Below are 16,287 nucleotides of genomic sequence, written 5' to 3' on the forward strand. Positions count from 1 at the left end.
ATTAAAAGTTTTTTCCATACTGGCTGTTTTCACCACAATATGTTGAAATTATATTTAGCATTTTAAACAAATTTTATGTAATTGGTTTTATAATTTTTAGCTAATACGTTTAGCTTTAACGAAACTGTATTTATATATCACATTTTAATACAGGAAAGCAGCCCAAAATTATGGACCCAAGGATGATAACACAGCGAAATAAATAGCATAAACAACATAAAAATAAGACTTTAAACGCTGTGTAACAAATATTCGTTGATGACGTTGTCAAAATACAAAAGTGCGCATGCGTGTTATAACATAATCGCGATTCAGGCAGGCACGTAAAACAGTCCCAGGCAGCGAGGAAGGCACGTAAAACAGTGACCGATCTTGTGGCAGGCACGTAAAACAGTGACCGATCTTGTGGCAGGCACGTAAAACAGTGACCGATCTTGTGGCAGGCACGTAAAACAGTGACCGATCTTGTGGCAGGCACGTAAAACAGTGACTGGTCGCGAGGCAGGAGTGACGGGTAACGTGTCAGCTGTCACCTGACACGCAAAGATTTTACCCCCTCTCCCTTATGGCCACCTTTTCTTCCTAAAGAAAAACAAAACCTGTGGGATTATGCTCTACAATTTTAGTTCTCTACAAAAGCATACAAAAATTCTGTACTTTGTAAGGAATTAGTATCCAATGTTAGTAAATAACATTTAATTATTTTGTATCTTGAACAGAATGACACCCCTGTCAGTCCATGTATGATGTGTGATGTCTCAACGTGGTCAGAGTGATTTACTGATGATCAGGTTTATGTGACATTTCAATGTCCGGCACAGAAAAAAAACATAACGATCTCTTACCTCCTCTGGGCATGATTATGCTTAAAGGTGAGCTGAAATAAACGGAGACGACTTAATCACACTCTTGACAAAGAGAAAGAATATGGAGTTACAGAATATAGAGTGCCACACTTTTATATAGCCAGATGACAAGGTAGTGGGCTAACTAATTGAATCGTGGTTGCAAATGGTTTAGTGACGACTCGGAAAATCAAACAAATATATGTTTTACGATTAAAATAGTTTATCCAACCAGCGGGTCCATGTTCCTGTATTTACATTCAGGCACAAAAGTAGACACCTAACCTGATGCAATCTGGTGATAGTTAAAATCTGAATACAGTTTCTGTTATGGGTTGCACTGTGATATATTTGACAAAAAAGTTAAATCTTGTGGATAACAGTTGTAGTTTGTGTTGTACGAAAATAAACAAGACAGCTTGCTGACGAACTTTCTAGTGACAACTCGCACTGAAAGGACCTATGCATGCAGTGGCGTCTGACGTCATTCAATAGGCGACCGAAAAAGCTGAACAGCAGCAAGTCGCTTTTTACAAAACAACGGTGACGATTGTCTATTCTGTTTGAAAATCTCCAATAATGCCTAAAGTTAAGAGGAGTAGAAAACCTCCTCCAGATGGTTGGGAACTAATAGAACCGACTCTTGATGAATTGGACCAGAAAATGCGCGAAGGTTCGTTTAAAACCACGCTCAACTCAGAATGCTAACATGTTATCTTAGTCTTTTATTGTGAGACATTTGCAGTCACTGTTAACGATGTTTGAGTTTTCTAGTGTGATTAACTTGACCTTTACATTCACAGCTGAAACCGAGCCGCATGAAGGTAAACGTAAAGTAGAGTCTCTGTGGCCAATCTTTAGGCTTCATCACCAACGCAGCCGTTACATTTTTGATCTGTTCTACAAAAGGAAGGCCATCAGTCGAGGTATGCTGTACAGTTTGGTAGTTTCTTTTATTTTAACAACTGGTTTCTTATGCGAATTGTTAAAATATTATTTATTTTTCAGAGCTTTATGACTATTGCATCAGAGAGGGATATGCAGACAAGAATCTCATTGCCAAATGGAAGAAACAGGGTTATGAGAATCTGTGCTGTCTGAGGTGCATTCAGTCGCGTGACACCAACTTTGGAACAAATTGCATTTGCAGAGTTCCCAAGAGCAAGCTTGAAGTGGTAAGTTATATTTGCTTTTATTGTGAATGTACTCTTTATCAATAAACCGTATGCATGCCCTTATATTCATTTTTCCAATTGTACATTTAATGTCAATAAATGCACACTGTTCTTTGCAGTCCTATAGACGTTACATTTTTTGTAACACATTTGTTAATTTCTTCATTTTGTAGGGTCGAATTATTGAGTGCACTCACTGTGGATGCAGAGGATGTTCTGGATGAGTCAGGAGAACAATCTTAGAACTGTGGCGTGGCATTGAAAATAGGGGTTGATTTAATTTGTATTTTTAAAATGCGTGTCGAGTCTGGGAAACTCAGTGTTTGAATATTCATTGTTTTTGTTCTTTTTATAGAACTGTTTTTTCTTTTTATTAAACTGTACTCTATCTATATCGTTCTGGTTTACGTTTGTCTAAATGGATCTATTTTGTAACATATGTAACGCAATGTGTAATGAATAAAACAGAATGAATGGGGATTTTCCTCGCAATTCAATTCAAATATTTACATGCTTTATATGAAAAAGTAAAACACAGAAAATTCCTAAATCATCAGAAATTGTGTGTGAACATGGTAAATAAAGGTGTCACTAGGCCATTTTAGGAGGGCTTTTAGTTCAAGATTGTTTTAGCCATCTAACCTTAAATTTGGCATTAAAGGAATATTTTACCATAAATTACTTAAATCCACAATTTATTCACCTTTCTGTTATCTTAGATGTATATGACTTTCCTTCTGCAGCCAAACATAATCAGAGTTATTAAACGTATACAGCTGCGGAAATAATTAAGAGACTGTTTAAAAGCATAATTTCAGTTTTTCTGAATTTACTATTTACAGGTGTTTAGACAAAATGATCATTCTTGTTTCATTCATGTCAACTACAGGGGTTTAGACAAAATATTGGTTTTATTTGCCGAGAATTAGACCTGGTGGGTATTTCAGAAAGCTGTTTATGTGACTGATATAACCTCAACTTTCGGTTCCAAAAATGGAGATAACATTCAGGGTATGTAAGTAACCATAGCAACTTGCTCTAATAGTGAAGTATTTTAACTGCAGAACAATTTATTGTGCAATTGCATATCATTACTCTTGTCCACTTATTAGGCAATATTTGATTCATTGAGTTAAGGATAGTTATGGCCAGATGGTTAGAAAGACAAAGTTAAAACGCCAGGTTGTTTTTTAATACTGACCGTTTTCCATAAAAGAAATTTCTGATCCTCAGCCTCCTCTTACAGTTTAGTATTGAAAGGCTTTTCTCCAAATTTGTACATGTATTTTAGGAAAGTCATATAACCTCCATTTTATTACAGTTTTCATGTGTCTTGACATGCTGTCCATCTTTCACATTGCTGTTGAACGACTTGATGTCACTCCAGAGATTTTATTTTATTGAAATTCAACAGTCAGACACTGGACTGGAATGACCTCAATACATCTAGAAATGCTGGTTTGAAATGAAAAGTTGGAGCGGCCTCTTAATTTTCTCTGTGGCTGTATATCCCGGCTCTTCCTACAGTTGTAATGACATTGGATAGAGCCCTATCTCTGAAGCTTCAAATTTGCATCCATTCAGGATGAGTAAATTGTGGATTAAATAATATTTTTGGATGAATCCAAGAAGATTTATAGATTAATAGATAATATATATTATTATTATTGGATTATGCATTTAAAGGCTCATGCACGAAATAAGTTCAGTTTTTCTCACTAGAGCTCACAGAGCCTCATTTACAGACATTTCTGTAGATACAAACATTCAAATAAGAGTTGTTGTTTCCTCCCAGTATGAGGTAGATGAGTGAGTGTAAGTAAGAGTGGTTGCTATACAGTTTCTTCGACAGCTTGCTGATGACCTGAATGAGTTCTACTGTAGATTTGAGACCCCCGATCTTACACACGCCACCCGCACTGACCATCAACACTTCCAGCAAATAATAGATTGAACCATCTGTTTAAGAAGCTTTATGGATGTTATAATCCTGAAAATGGCACTTACCTGACTATTAAAAATGTCTCACGTGGGAATTTGAACCACCAAATGTTAATATCTGTAACGAGTAAAAACCGTAGTAAAAAACTTTTTTCACGGTACCCCCCAGGGATGTGTGCTCTCCCCACTGCTCTTCTCCTTGTACACGAACGACTGCACCTCTACTGACTCCTCTGTCATGCTCCTGAAGTTTGCAGACAATTGTGCAACTGTTATCGGTCACATCCGGTATGGTGACGAGTCTGTGTACAGGCAGGAGTTTGAGCATCTTGCTGTCAGGTGCAGTCATAACAACCTGGAGCTGAAGATGCCCAAAACTGAAGATGCTCACCAACTATCATGAACAGCACTGTGGCTGCAGTAGAGTCAATCAGGTTCCTGGGCACCACCATCTCTCAGGACCAGAAGTGGGACTTTTACATTAACTCTATTGTCAAAAAGGCCCAGCAGAGGCTGTATTTCCTTCGCCAGCTGAGGTAGTTCATCCACCACCGGATCTGCTCATACAACTCAGCTGTTATTGAATCCATCCGCTGCACTTCCATGCACTTCCATTACTGTCTGGTTCGGCTCAGCTGTCAAATCCTACCTCCAAAAGATTACAACGGATAGTCCAGACTGCAGAGCGAATCACGGGTAGTACCCTCGACACTTTCCAAGAACTGTACTCATCCAGAGTGGGTAAAAGGGATCGCAAAATCAATTTGGACCCCTCACACCCAGGACACTTTCTATTTTAACTGCTGTCGTCTGGCCTGCGCTACAGAGCACTATAAGCACCAAAACCACCAGACAAAAGAAAATTGTACATCATTTGTATGTACCATATCTCTTTCTGATTCTGTTGATGATGAAATTACCGTATATACCATACATAATTTAAATAATTCTGTAATTAAACTTGACCCAACATGAATAACTGTAACCAATTACATGCTTGTAATGGGATGTAGGATGTTTGCATTGTTAGAATTTACACAGAGACTTTATATAGACCTTTTCATCGGACACCTGCACCTGACCTCCAGTTAACTTCCGGTTTGTTTTTGGCTAGTGTCAATAACTATTTATATTGTATTTACTTTATGTTAACATTTTAATTTTGTTTTATTATTTTACTCTATAATAATTGTATTAAACAATGATTCGTTGATTTTTGTTGTATGTTCATTTTATTAAATAAATGATTTGTTGAATATGGGTCCTATAGTTTGGTCGCATTTAAAGATTGCGTATCACAGGCAGTTTCTGCCAATGTCATATTAATTTTGAGTGCCTATACAGTAGTATTGCATACGTCATATCTTCGAAGAGTATATATTTTGATCAAATATATAAAAGAGAGATGCAGCTGTACGATTATTTCCGGAAAACACAAGCTGTTAGACATAAAAGGAAAAATTGAAGAATAGGTTTCCAATATTAAATATTTAGGTACAATCATTGATGATAAGCTTAACTTTGAACCTAACATAGAGTCCATTCATAAGAAGGCAAAACAACTGAGTCCTAGTACACGCACTATGGCATATAGATCAATGATTGAGAGTATTCTTACATATAATATTGTCTCATGGTATGGTAATCTAATAGTCAAAAAGAAACATTAATTATCACAAATAATGAATCAGGCAAATAAGACAACTAGACAAAAACAACAGTCAACACATTATTTATTTTATTGTTTTATGGAAAAAACACAATTTTAATGATCACACGCATCCTCTTAATTTTACTTTTCGAAATCTTTCCATCTGGGAGTAGCCTTAAGATCTCTCTGCCTAGAAAAAATAATTTGTTCCAATGGCAGTCATTATTTCAAACCGTATAATTTCTTACATTTATGAATGTAATTTATACATAGATTTTTTTCTGGAACTGTAATTGAGTGTTAGTGTTTGAGTCTAATTTTGTGTTTGTGGGGTCATGTGTACTGTTTATGTACATATTTTATGTACTCTATTGTTTCTGAATGTGTACCAGAAATTAAATTGATGTCACAAAAGTGCGCATGCATTTTATTAAGTAAGTTAAACATGAAATTAACATATCTTAATGAGAAAACATGGACAAATGTCCTGAGTACGTAAATGGTTAAATTTCCCCTGCTTATTCAAACAGCAGACATTTTAATCAACAACCAACACACAAGATCAAACTATTGTTGAAATTCCTTTCTTGTGTTTGTGCATCTTTAAACTTTACAATACACACAACATCCAAAATTACAATTATTTAAAAGTTATTAAAGCGAGGTGCTTACTCTGAGGACATTAATATTTAAAAAATACATACTTGCGTCGTCTCAGAGAACTCGATGATGTTGTGATAGATTAGTCAGCCTATCCGCGGGCAGAGTTCGTGGGTCAGGGGTTACCCGTAAGCGGCGTTGTGGAAGTACACGATACGAATATCAACTGTTTATTCTGAATAATGATCATCTCTAACGTTACCGATTTACTCATGTGCTATATTTAAAACCCTTTACAAAAGAGATTTTCTGGATTTCTCCCAGTCCTGTTTTTACGTCTATTATTAAACCGGACCGAACGACAGTTGTTAACTTGTTAGCTATCAATACTTCTTGTAGTTTTCTATCAGGTGTTATAACTATAAGGGTTTGGTGAAATATACATGTAATACAAAATGCAGGAATTAATCGCCTGTGTCGATCACATCAAATTTGATCTAGAAATTGCTGTAGAGCAGCAGCTAGGTGCTCAACCATTGCCTTTTCCTGGAATGGATAGTAAGTTAAACGACATTGATGTGTTACGTTTAAAGATGATCGAATTCAATATGATATAATTATAAACATTTATTTGACAGAATCGGGTGCTGCTGTGTGTGAGTTCTTCATGCAAGCTGCCTGTATGAAAGGCAAGTAGCGTTAATGTGTAACAAATCACACCTGCATATATCTTGTATGTTTGTTTTAACGTTCATTTCATGCGTTGATGAGAATATACAGGTTTCTCTTTTGGCAGGTGGAATGTGTCCATTCAGACATATCAGCGGAGAAAAGACTGTGGTGTGCAAGCACTGGCTTAGAGGATTGTGCAAGAAGGGAGATCAATGTGAATTTTTACACGAATATGATATGACAAAGATGCCTGAGTGCTATTTCTACTCTAAATTTGGTTAGTTTTATCTATTCTTTTGTACTAAAATAGTAAATTTGTGTTTTTTATTTATTTATAATCTACTTTTTGGTTAATTATTTATGTATTTACAATTGTTTGTTTATGTTGCAGGAGAGTGCAGCAACAAAGAGTGTCCATTCTTGCACATTGATCCAGAATCTAAGATTAAAGATTGCCCATGGTATGATAGGGGCTTTTGTAAACATGGTGAGTGTTTATAACTTAGTCCGGTCAACCACATCTCTCACAACATTCAAATAACTACTTAAAACAAGGGATGTACGATCAATTATCAGCCAGTAAATCGTCATTTTGAATGTTATCGGTATCGGGCGATAATACAATTTAGGCCGATAAATTATAGCAGATAGATTATGAATAATCTTTTCAGGTAAACCACTTCAGCTGCACGCTGCTCACAGTTAAAAATCCAGTACAGTACTTTCTTTCAGTCATGATTATACACTAACTGCTATTGGCAAAACATTGTTAATGTAGGTACAGTATGTAGATATTGATCAATGTGTAAATTACTGGAACAAAAGCATATTGTTCCAAGCAGATTGCTGTCTGAATGCTTTCTGTCTTGAGGCCCGTTAGACTTGTGGCAATGAAGAACTCTTTTCTGGGTTGCTCTGAAAGAACATCTACAATTTGTTTATTAAATAAACTTACCAGAAAAGATTAAAAGTTAAAGAATGTAGGCTTGGTACATGATTTTCAGGGGGAAAAAGAGGACTAATGGTTACCTGGTTTTCTGCAGTCAATGTTTTCAAATTTAAGCAGTTGTCCACGTAATGCCTTTAGTTTCAGTCTCAGAAAATGTTATATTAATATTTAGATACTGTATATTTGCCAATATATCGATTATTGGCTTCCAGTGTTTAATAATTATCGGTTATCAGTATCGGCCAAAGTTTACATATCTGTGCATCCCTAATACCCATCTCTTCTGTGAATACTTGACAGACAAATGAGAGAAAAAACCTAACCATCTTAGCTATTGTTCTAGCTTTTGTTGAAACTAGTAACTTGGTATTAGCACCTATTGTATTATTGCTCCTGTATGACATTTCCCTTTATTGCTCCCTGAGCTCTCTGTTAGTCGCTTTGAATAAAAGCGTCTGCTAAATGTATATTTTACCAGTTGCAGACTTTAACAAGTTTAAATGGATGCTTTACGTATCACAATGACATTACATGTTTACATTAATTTGACATTATATCATATGAAATGCTAAATCAAGACAGGGTAATATTTTTTACAAGATTAGAATACAAATATTCTAATATTGACTGTAATTGCAAATATGAAAAGCATTTATCTTTTTGTCCTCATTTTAAGGTCCGGATTGCAGGCATAGACACACAAGAAGAGTCATCTGTGTAAATTACCTTGTTGGTTTCTGCCCAGAGGGGAAGTCATGCAAGTTTATGCAGTATGTTTTTCATATCAGTGATTACATATCGTGCTTTTATGTACACATGCATGTGATTCACATTTGTGCATTAATATTACTGAAAACTAACTTTGTAATTCTCAGCCCGAGATTTGAACTTCCTATGGGTGCATCTGAACAGCCACCACTGACGCAACAAGTACAGTCCCAACAAAAGGTATTTCTATGCCTCTTAGGGCAAAATGTTATATGTTTTCAAATTTGTAAGTCACTTTGATTAAAAGCTACATGTACTGTATAAATGTACAAGTTTCATTAGTCTTGTTTAACACAGTTAATCCTTACTATTCATCTTAATTTCATCTTTATTCTCCAGCAACAAAACATACAGCCCACAAACAGATCATCACATTCCCTCATTCATTTGACAAACCCCAATATAAACCACAACCAGAGAATGCCAAACGCTGTTGGGATAGTGCAACATAATAGCAACATGGGTGGATCTCGTGGTCCTCGTCCACTGGACCAAGTTACATGTTACAAGGTGCCTTATTATTTTATGCATAAATATGTTTTCTTTGGCATAATAATCTTAAAATTACATTATTTCTTAATTTAATGTCTTCTTTTATATATTTGCTTCCTCCAGTGTGGTGAAAAGGGCCATTATGCAAACAAATGCACTAAAGGGCACTTGGCTTTCCTGAGTGGACAGTAAAATGTGAAGTTTTTTCGACAAAGAGGATTTCCCAAAATGATGGCTGTCACATCCAGATTAAGATTTGATTACTGGGTACATTAACCTTTCAGAGCAAAGGTTATAGTAGAGTGACATGAATTTGGTTCTACCTCATTGTCCATGTGCCAAATGCTCTTGTGGACAAATCGCAGCAAATATATATTATACAGGTAGAATGAACAGTCACTAAACTTCGTAGTTTTCATTTCCTGTCACATCTTCATACTTTGAAACTAGATTTTTGTATTGAGACTACAAGCCTCTCGACTCTTAAAACTCAAGGGCATTGCAGTTATTAGAGGACAATTTATTAGGTGTTTTTTACGGAGAGTATTTTGGAGTTCAGTGGCAGTGAGGACATCACTTAGTAGTCTTTCCGGATGTTTGATGTAAAAAAAGATGTAGGGATGTTGTCTTATTTCAATAAAGATAAACTGGAATGTTCTCTGTAATGGATGTGTGCATTTGCTTGCAAGTCAGAGAATCTGTGAAGTTGCAAATCATCTTATCTACATATTGATTTCAAATTAGGGCTGTCAAACCATTATTGGCAATTAATCGTTAACAGAATAAAAGTTTGTGTTTATGTAATATACTGCATGTTTGTGTACTGAGCATATTATTATATTTAAGAAATATTTACAAGTATTTATTTAAATGTACTAAGAATATAAATTACATATATACACATACTTTTTAATTTCTATATTTTCTAAAGTATATAAATTTTGATCTTTTTATAAATAAACATTTAATTTGCAAAGTACACCGAGACCTGTATCATATTAACACAAACTTTTTCCATGCAATTAATAAAAAATATTTTTTATAATCGTTTGACAGCACTAGTTCTAAACAATCTGCAACATACAAAACCACAGTAAAAAACACCAACCAATTTCGCACATTAAATATAATGACATTAATCTTGAATAAGCTCTTCAACAGCACATCATTTAATAAAGCCAGTAGTCCAAATTAAATAAATGTAATTGTTTTATTGGTCACAATAATCACAAAGAGAGAAAGCTGAGAGGTGTGGTGGTCACACTGCCGCAGAAGAACAATCCGAGTGGCCTGTTGTTTCAGTGGTATTTTCTCCACCTGTCGTGCTCTGTTGTAGGACAAAAAAAGAAATGCGCTGTGTGTAAAATTGCAGCAAAGAACACATTAGCACAGATTCTTCCATAGGTTTAGTTTGTACTTACTGATGTGATCATATTCCCAAAGGTAGCTCAGGGCAACATAACCAACAAGAAACATGGCCACGCCACCAATACCACCTTTCTTCACATTGATGTACTTGTTGTAATATCCCTCATATCCTAAAAGAAGATTATGGATATGATGGTCACACTCTGAGTGCAGTTACATTAAATCACACAGAAAATTACTATAATTTTAAACTTTATATTAAGAGATTCCATTACCTCTGCGAACTCCGCCAAGAAGTCCATTCGGGGTGAAGTCTCTTGTACCGAGCCATGACGGCAGTTGCCCAAGCTTGACATCCAAAAGCCTCTTCTCAGCCAGGGACACTGCAGAATAACAATTCAACGCAAAGTTTAACTGAGAGTACTATGTAAAATACAACTCTATGCATTGTAAGAAAGGTAGGAATGTTCTGACACTTCTACAATAGCTTGTATATAGATTTGTATTAAAAGTCTAACCAGACTAGGCATGGGCCAAATACAGGTTTCAAGGTATGAGCTGCGTTTACACATAAATAAATAATTGAGTAATTTTATGCAATGTTTGGGCCTAATATATTGGTTATGACAAAAACATTTTTTTGTGAAAGAGTATTATGATTTTTACTTGACATATGTTCTATGAATGTTGGCTAAAAATAAAAAGTATTTGTGTCCAGTAGAAGACTTCTTGTTTGTATAAGCAGACGTTTGAAAATAACATTTTAGTGCTGCAATTGCAACACCGTGAAACCGTGATACGTTTAAGAAATGCTCGATAACCGTCAAAATCTCATACCAGCCCATGCATAAACCAGGCACTAACATAATATACAAATATGCCATGCTTTTGGACGTGTATTATGCTATCACCTTTTATTATTCTTATACACCTCAAATAATAAGGAATACCATATCATATAGTGGTATGCGTATGATGATACTTAATACTTTTATATCTTAATTACAACCTGGCAACCTCACTGTTCTGCCAAGCTAACGTTAAGCACCATGTTAACAACTGTTACAGTAACTCATTGAAAGAAGTGTCAGTGACAAAATCTTGGACTTACGAAAATTGGTTTCATAATATTCTGCAAACGTATATAAACGCTGTCGATCAATAAATATATATATATGCCCCGTAGACTATGCCCCGTAGACCCCAAGACAGCTTTCGCAAAGACGCACTTTTATTTATCGGGCATGTCACCACAATAGGATTGGCATGATTCTGCACTATCAAACAATGATAAATGCTATCAGTACGGATATTCAGAATATATTGCCCTTACTAGGGATTCTTCTTGCGGCCAATGTTACTAAAAGTCCTTGACATGACTCTACACACACACCGAGGCCTTCACTATAAACGCACACAAACGAGATAACATACACCCACTGCAAACGTGACTTGAAACATTAAAGGCACAGAAAGCAGCACAACACATTTACAGGCGTCCCATCAAACACAATAAAATACATTCAGATTCGTATGTTTCATTCACACGTACCTGCTTTATCCGCCATCTTGCTCTGAACTTCAAGATGATGGCGTGCCGCGGTGCGTGCTGGGAATAAAATAAGAGGACGTCACAGCTGAACATATGGGGCGGGGTCAAATCACATGGGCGAGAGCAGCAACAGCATAGTGAAGACACATTTACCACTGGAGGGAGACATTTCTCTGACACACATATATGATGAAAAACAGTATCTTTTGTAAGAAAACTCTGTTTTGTAAGAAACATCACATTAAAATGCATTTTAACACATTAATATAAAATACATATATTAAGTCACTGTGGATCACATAAAGAGCAGCAGCATATCTTGGCTCTTATTTTAATTGAAGGTCCAGTGTGAACCTTAATCCAAGTCTTTGACTTTCATTTTTATTGATAGACATAGATTCTGTGGCAGAATCCCAAAAGCTCTGTTGGCAGCCGAAAGCTTTTTCGTGGATAGGTAGAGCTTAGAAATAAAAATCATTTATAATATATAAGATTGTTGTGGTTATGGCTCTGATTTAAAGACAATCCAAAGTGACTCTGCATATATCAGGCATAATCATTATAAGACTGGTGTCTTTAACTCCCTGTTTCACACTATACATAATTCAATCCATGAGGAATGTAGGGGACTGTCGTGATCTCATTAGAATGTATGAGAGACAGCTGTGTGATTCACTCACCACTGGACAGGTCAAAGGCATAAGTGTCATTCATTACTTTGGTCTGCTGTAAAAATCCCAGGCAGAATTATAATTCTGAGATTTTAATTAAATAATCACATTCTGGAACACATAATCATACAATAGTTATATTGCCCAGGGCAGTTTTATTCCATTATCCATATGTCTGCTCTCATTTTCACTATCTATATATTTGCTTCACAAATATTATTCCTTAAATGTCATGAAACCAGATTATCACATTTTAAATAGTATTATTTATTTTCGGTGTGTCCAAAGAACCAGGTTTGTTAGCTGATGCAGAAAGTTGAACAGCGGCACCAAGAGATAAAAGATCAGGCCAACATCCATTCCTGACTATAACTGAAAGAATTGATCGGATTCAGGATTTGGACCCTCCCCTCAGAAAATGAAGTAATGGACAAACGTGTTATTTTTCCAGCTCCCTCCAATCATCTGCAATGTGAGGGAAATAGGGACTGCGTGACTCTCCTGTCAGCCAGCCGGCTTCATCCTTACTTAACCATTTGATTTTTTTTATCTGTCATGCAACAAAACAACTGCTTTTCCATACAACATTTGAAATCATGGTAGAGCAGTCCTGTGTGATAAGTTATTTAACTAATAAAGTAAAGGACCTGAAGTGCATCCAAGTATCTCTTCGTCACATCTGACAACCTAATAGCTTTTGACAATATTTAAAAAATCTGTCTTGCTAGGAAAGAGATACAATTAGGTTTGCATTACACATTCATCTCAGCAATAACTGTCATGATGGGAATTGCCATGCAGCATAATGATGATTCATTTAGAATATCTCATCAAACATATTGGAAATCACTATTATAGTAATGACCAATATCACAAATGTTGCATGCACAAACTCTACAGTACACACTACGCTCTCCTACAAATTATACAAATTATATTACAATGCAGTAAACTAGACTCTGTAGTGTTTTCCTTCAGGCTGCTAGGCTTCTTAACACCCTGGTGCCTAATTTCAATTATAGGAAAATAATTGAACCTACATAATTCCCTATCCGTGTTTACATTGTTCTGGTAAAGTTAAATTGCATATATAAAGATAAGTATATGCTGCCTATTTCCACATATGCACTATTCATATTGTATTATGTGTGGTTTAAGATGTGGATAATTTGTGGGAGTAACATTAAGACATTATGGCAGTGAAATAGGGTCAAAATTGAATTTGTATTATTGACGACAACTTTGCAATACTTTAAAGGGCCAGTGTATGAAATTTAGCAGGTCTAGTGATGAAGTTGCGAATTGCAACTAACAGCTCACTCCACCCCTCCATTTCAAAGCTTCACGGTGGCTGACACATGGCTAAGATTTCGTCACATTTTTGCTCTTTTGCCGAAGGAGATTACATATTTCCAAAACGCGCTCCGCAGTTTGTCCGTTTTTGGACCGTAGAAACAACATGGCAAATTCCACATAAGGGGACACACGCTGTACGTAGATAGAAATAGCTCATTCTAAGGTAATAAAAACATCACTTCATTATGTAAGGTCTACACACATCTGAAGACATAGTTATGTATATTATGTTGCATTTCTGTCAGATCAACCAAAATCACACACAGCACCTAAACTAATAAACAGGCTTAACAACAATACAACTGCATAAACTGCATGTGCAATATTAATGGACACAATTACACAGATTATAATGCCAGGGATTTGATGAAAAAATCTTAATACATATATCCAATCTGTCAAATGAAAGATATTGCCATAACAATTTGTCTCAGAATGCCTTAGAGGGATTTTGTAGACTCGCAGTACAACAAATCAGATGATAGAGGAGGTAATGGAACAGCCTATGCAGTCAGCTTTATGAAAACAGGAGCCTTGTGAAGCGCAGGGGGCCTTCTGGGGAAATTACACTGGAGAGGAAATTAGATTTTCACTGGGTAAATGAAGCAACCAAATGAAGAACAGACTCATTTAAATCATTAAAATGATTCATTTGCCCAGCTTGTTATTCCTAAAATGCAAATACTGTGTATGTGAAAACAAAGGAACGATATGACTCAAGACTGAATGATATTGATTTGCCACCTAAGGAATATTAGCCAAACAAACAGAAGGTATCTCTGTAGGTTATGTTTTCTTGAAAAGGGTATGCAGTTTTGCCCTGGAATTAATAAATAATTAGAAATCACAATAATATAACATTTTAGAAAACATTTAGTGAATTCTGATTATAATTCTTTAATTTTAATTATTTTAGCTTCATTTATAGCTTCTTAATTGCATTGGGATAAAATATCACAAAATCCCATCGTGCAGAAAGTGTAATTTCACTTGTAGCTTATAAAGCACTTTTAAAGCACTATGTATTTATTTTGTGACCTTTTACAACATTGATCAAACAGAATGCCTCAAAGGGAAACTATGTATCTGACATTTTCTTTAACACGGTTAAAGCATGAGTCTATGCTATGCTATTTACAAAAAGAAAAAATAGAAAGTTGTCCTCTATTGGAGGGGTTATACAGAACGCTGCACCTTATCCTTGTTTTATACACACCAGCATTGTACATGCACCTCAGGCCTATAGGGTACATGGAAGTAGAAAGAGCATGCTCATTCATGTCAGTGTTCAGTTGCCTTTTGCGCACAGCGTTTGTCCCTGTTGCCAATAACATCTCTTATCTTAAGCTTCTTTCTTATCTGTGTAGCAAAAACTAATAGAGGAGATCACAAAGCCAATCACGTATGGACTTTAGCTACTCAAATAGCCTATATCTGACATCATATTCTTTATGCTGGGTTAAAATAATGGTTATTATTATAATTACATAAACTATCATATAACATTTTTAAAAATGTACATTTAAAATGTATTAAATGTTTCCTGTCTAGGTGACTCTGTTTCATATTAGCATATTAAAAACAATCCAAAATAAAAAAATACTGTAGCATTTACTATAGTCAATTGTAGATTCTAGTATGTACATATATATAATTACTCAAGTATAGTTCTGTTGTGTTAACATATGTAAATCCTGTAGTATATTTAATATTAACTATATTAAGATTACAGAACACTAAAACCAAGGAATTGTACTATCTTACTATAGGCTAAATTGTCATGATTCTCGAGTGGTGAGAAACGGAGAGAGGACCCAGGTGCAGACAGCGGGTAAGGGGTTAACATATATTTAATAAATCATAAAACAAAGACCCACGTGGGGGTAACATAACAAAACATGGGAACATAATGACAAGACAGAACTGGACTAAAACTAACTACACATAAACAAGACTTGAATAAACTACAAATAACTAAACTGACACAACAGGAACTCACCACACAAACCACAATGAACCAGCACAAGACAGAAGACACAAGGGCATTAAATAAGGGAGCAAATCAAGAGGGAAACAGGTGTAGGCATTAATCAATAACGAGGTAACAAGAGGATGGGAACAATGACGAGACCGGAGAGAGTATGGAAGGCCATAAGAACAATAATGTCTCTCTCCACATTTAACATGAGGTTCTGTCATGATCCTGCCACTAAATCAAGAGAAACATGACATGATGCAGCAGAATCA

General features: G+C 35.6%; 3 protein-coding genes across 4 annotated transcripts; 2 read left to right on the forward strand and 1 right to left on the reverse strand.

Moving 5' to 3' along the window:
• Positions 1–894: 894 nt before the first annotated feature.
• Positions 895–3,105, forward strand: bud31 (BUD31 homolog). The gene is made up of 4 exons (XM_079455560.1): positions 895–1,518; positions 1,649–1,771; positions 1,854–2,020; positions 2,194–3,105. The coding sequence occupies exons 1-4, from the start codon at positions 1,425–1,427 to the stop codon at positions 2,242–2,244; spliced, it is 435 nt and encodes a 144-aa protein (XP_079311686.1). The 5' UTR covers positions 895–1,424; the 3' UTR covers positions 2,245–3,105.
• Positions 3,106–6,328: 3,223 nt separating this feature from the next.
• Positions 6,329–9,905, forward strand: cpsf4 (cleavage and polyadenylation specific factor 4). Of its 2 annotated transcripts, none has more exons than XM_079456816.1 (8): positions 6,329–6,770; positions 6,851–6,901; positions 7,009–7,161; positions 7,276–7,371; positions 8,510–8,603; positions 8,709–8,781; positions 8,941–9,111; positions 9,217–9,905. In XM_079456816.1, the coding sequence occupies exons 1-8, from the start codon at positions 6,668–6,670 to the stop codon at positions 9,283–9,285; spliced, it is 810 nt and encodes a 269-aa protein (XP_079312942.1). In that variant the 5' UTR covers positions 6,329–6,667; the 3' UTR covers positions 9,286–9,905. The 2 variants fall into 2 exon arrangements, with proteins under 2 accessions (XP_079312942.1, XP_079312943.1); XM_079456817.1 differs by having other exon boundaries at positions 6,366–6,770; positions 6,993–7,161.
• Positions 9,906–10,284: 379 nt separating this feature from the next.
• Positions 10,285–12,065, reverse strand: atp5mf (ATP synthase membrane subunit f). The gene is made up of 4 exons (XM_079455510.1): positions 12,014–12,065; positions 10,737–10,844; positions 10,515–10,631; positions 10,285–10,420 (listed from the first exon to the last, which is right to left on the reverse strand). Exons 1-4 carry the CDS (start codon positions 12,027–12,029, stop codon positions 10,392–10,394), a joined length of 270 nt encoding a protein of 89 aa, XP_079311636.1. The 5' UTR covers positions 12,030–12,065; the 3' UTR covers positions 10,285–10,391.
• Between the last annotated feature and the right edge of the window lie 4,222 nt (positions 12,066–16,287).

This window comes from Barbatula barbatula, assembly GCF_947034865.1.
Source record: "Barbatula barbatula genome assembly, chromosome: 5".
Taxonomy (NCBI): Eukaryota; Metazoa; Chordata; class Actinopteri; order Cypriniformes; family Nemacheilidae; genus Barbatula; species Barbatula barbatula.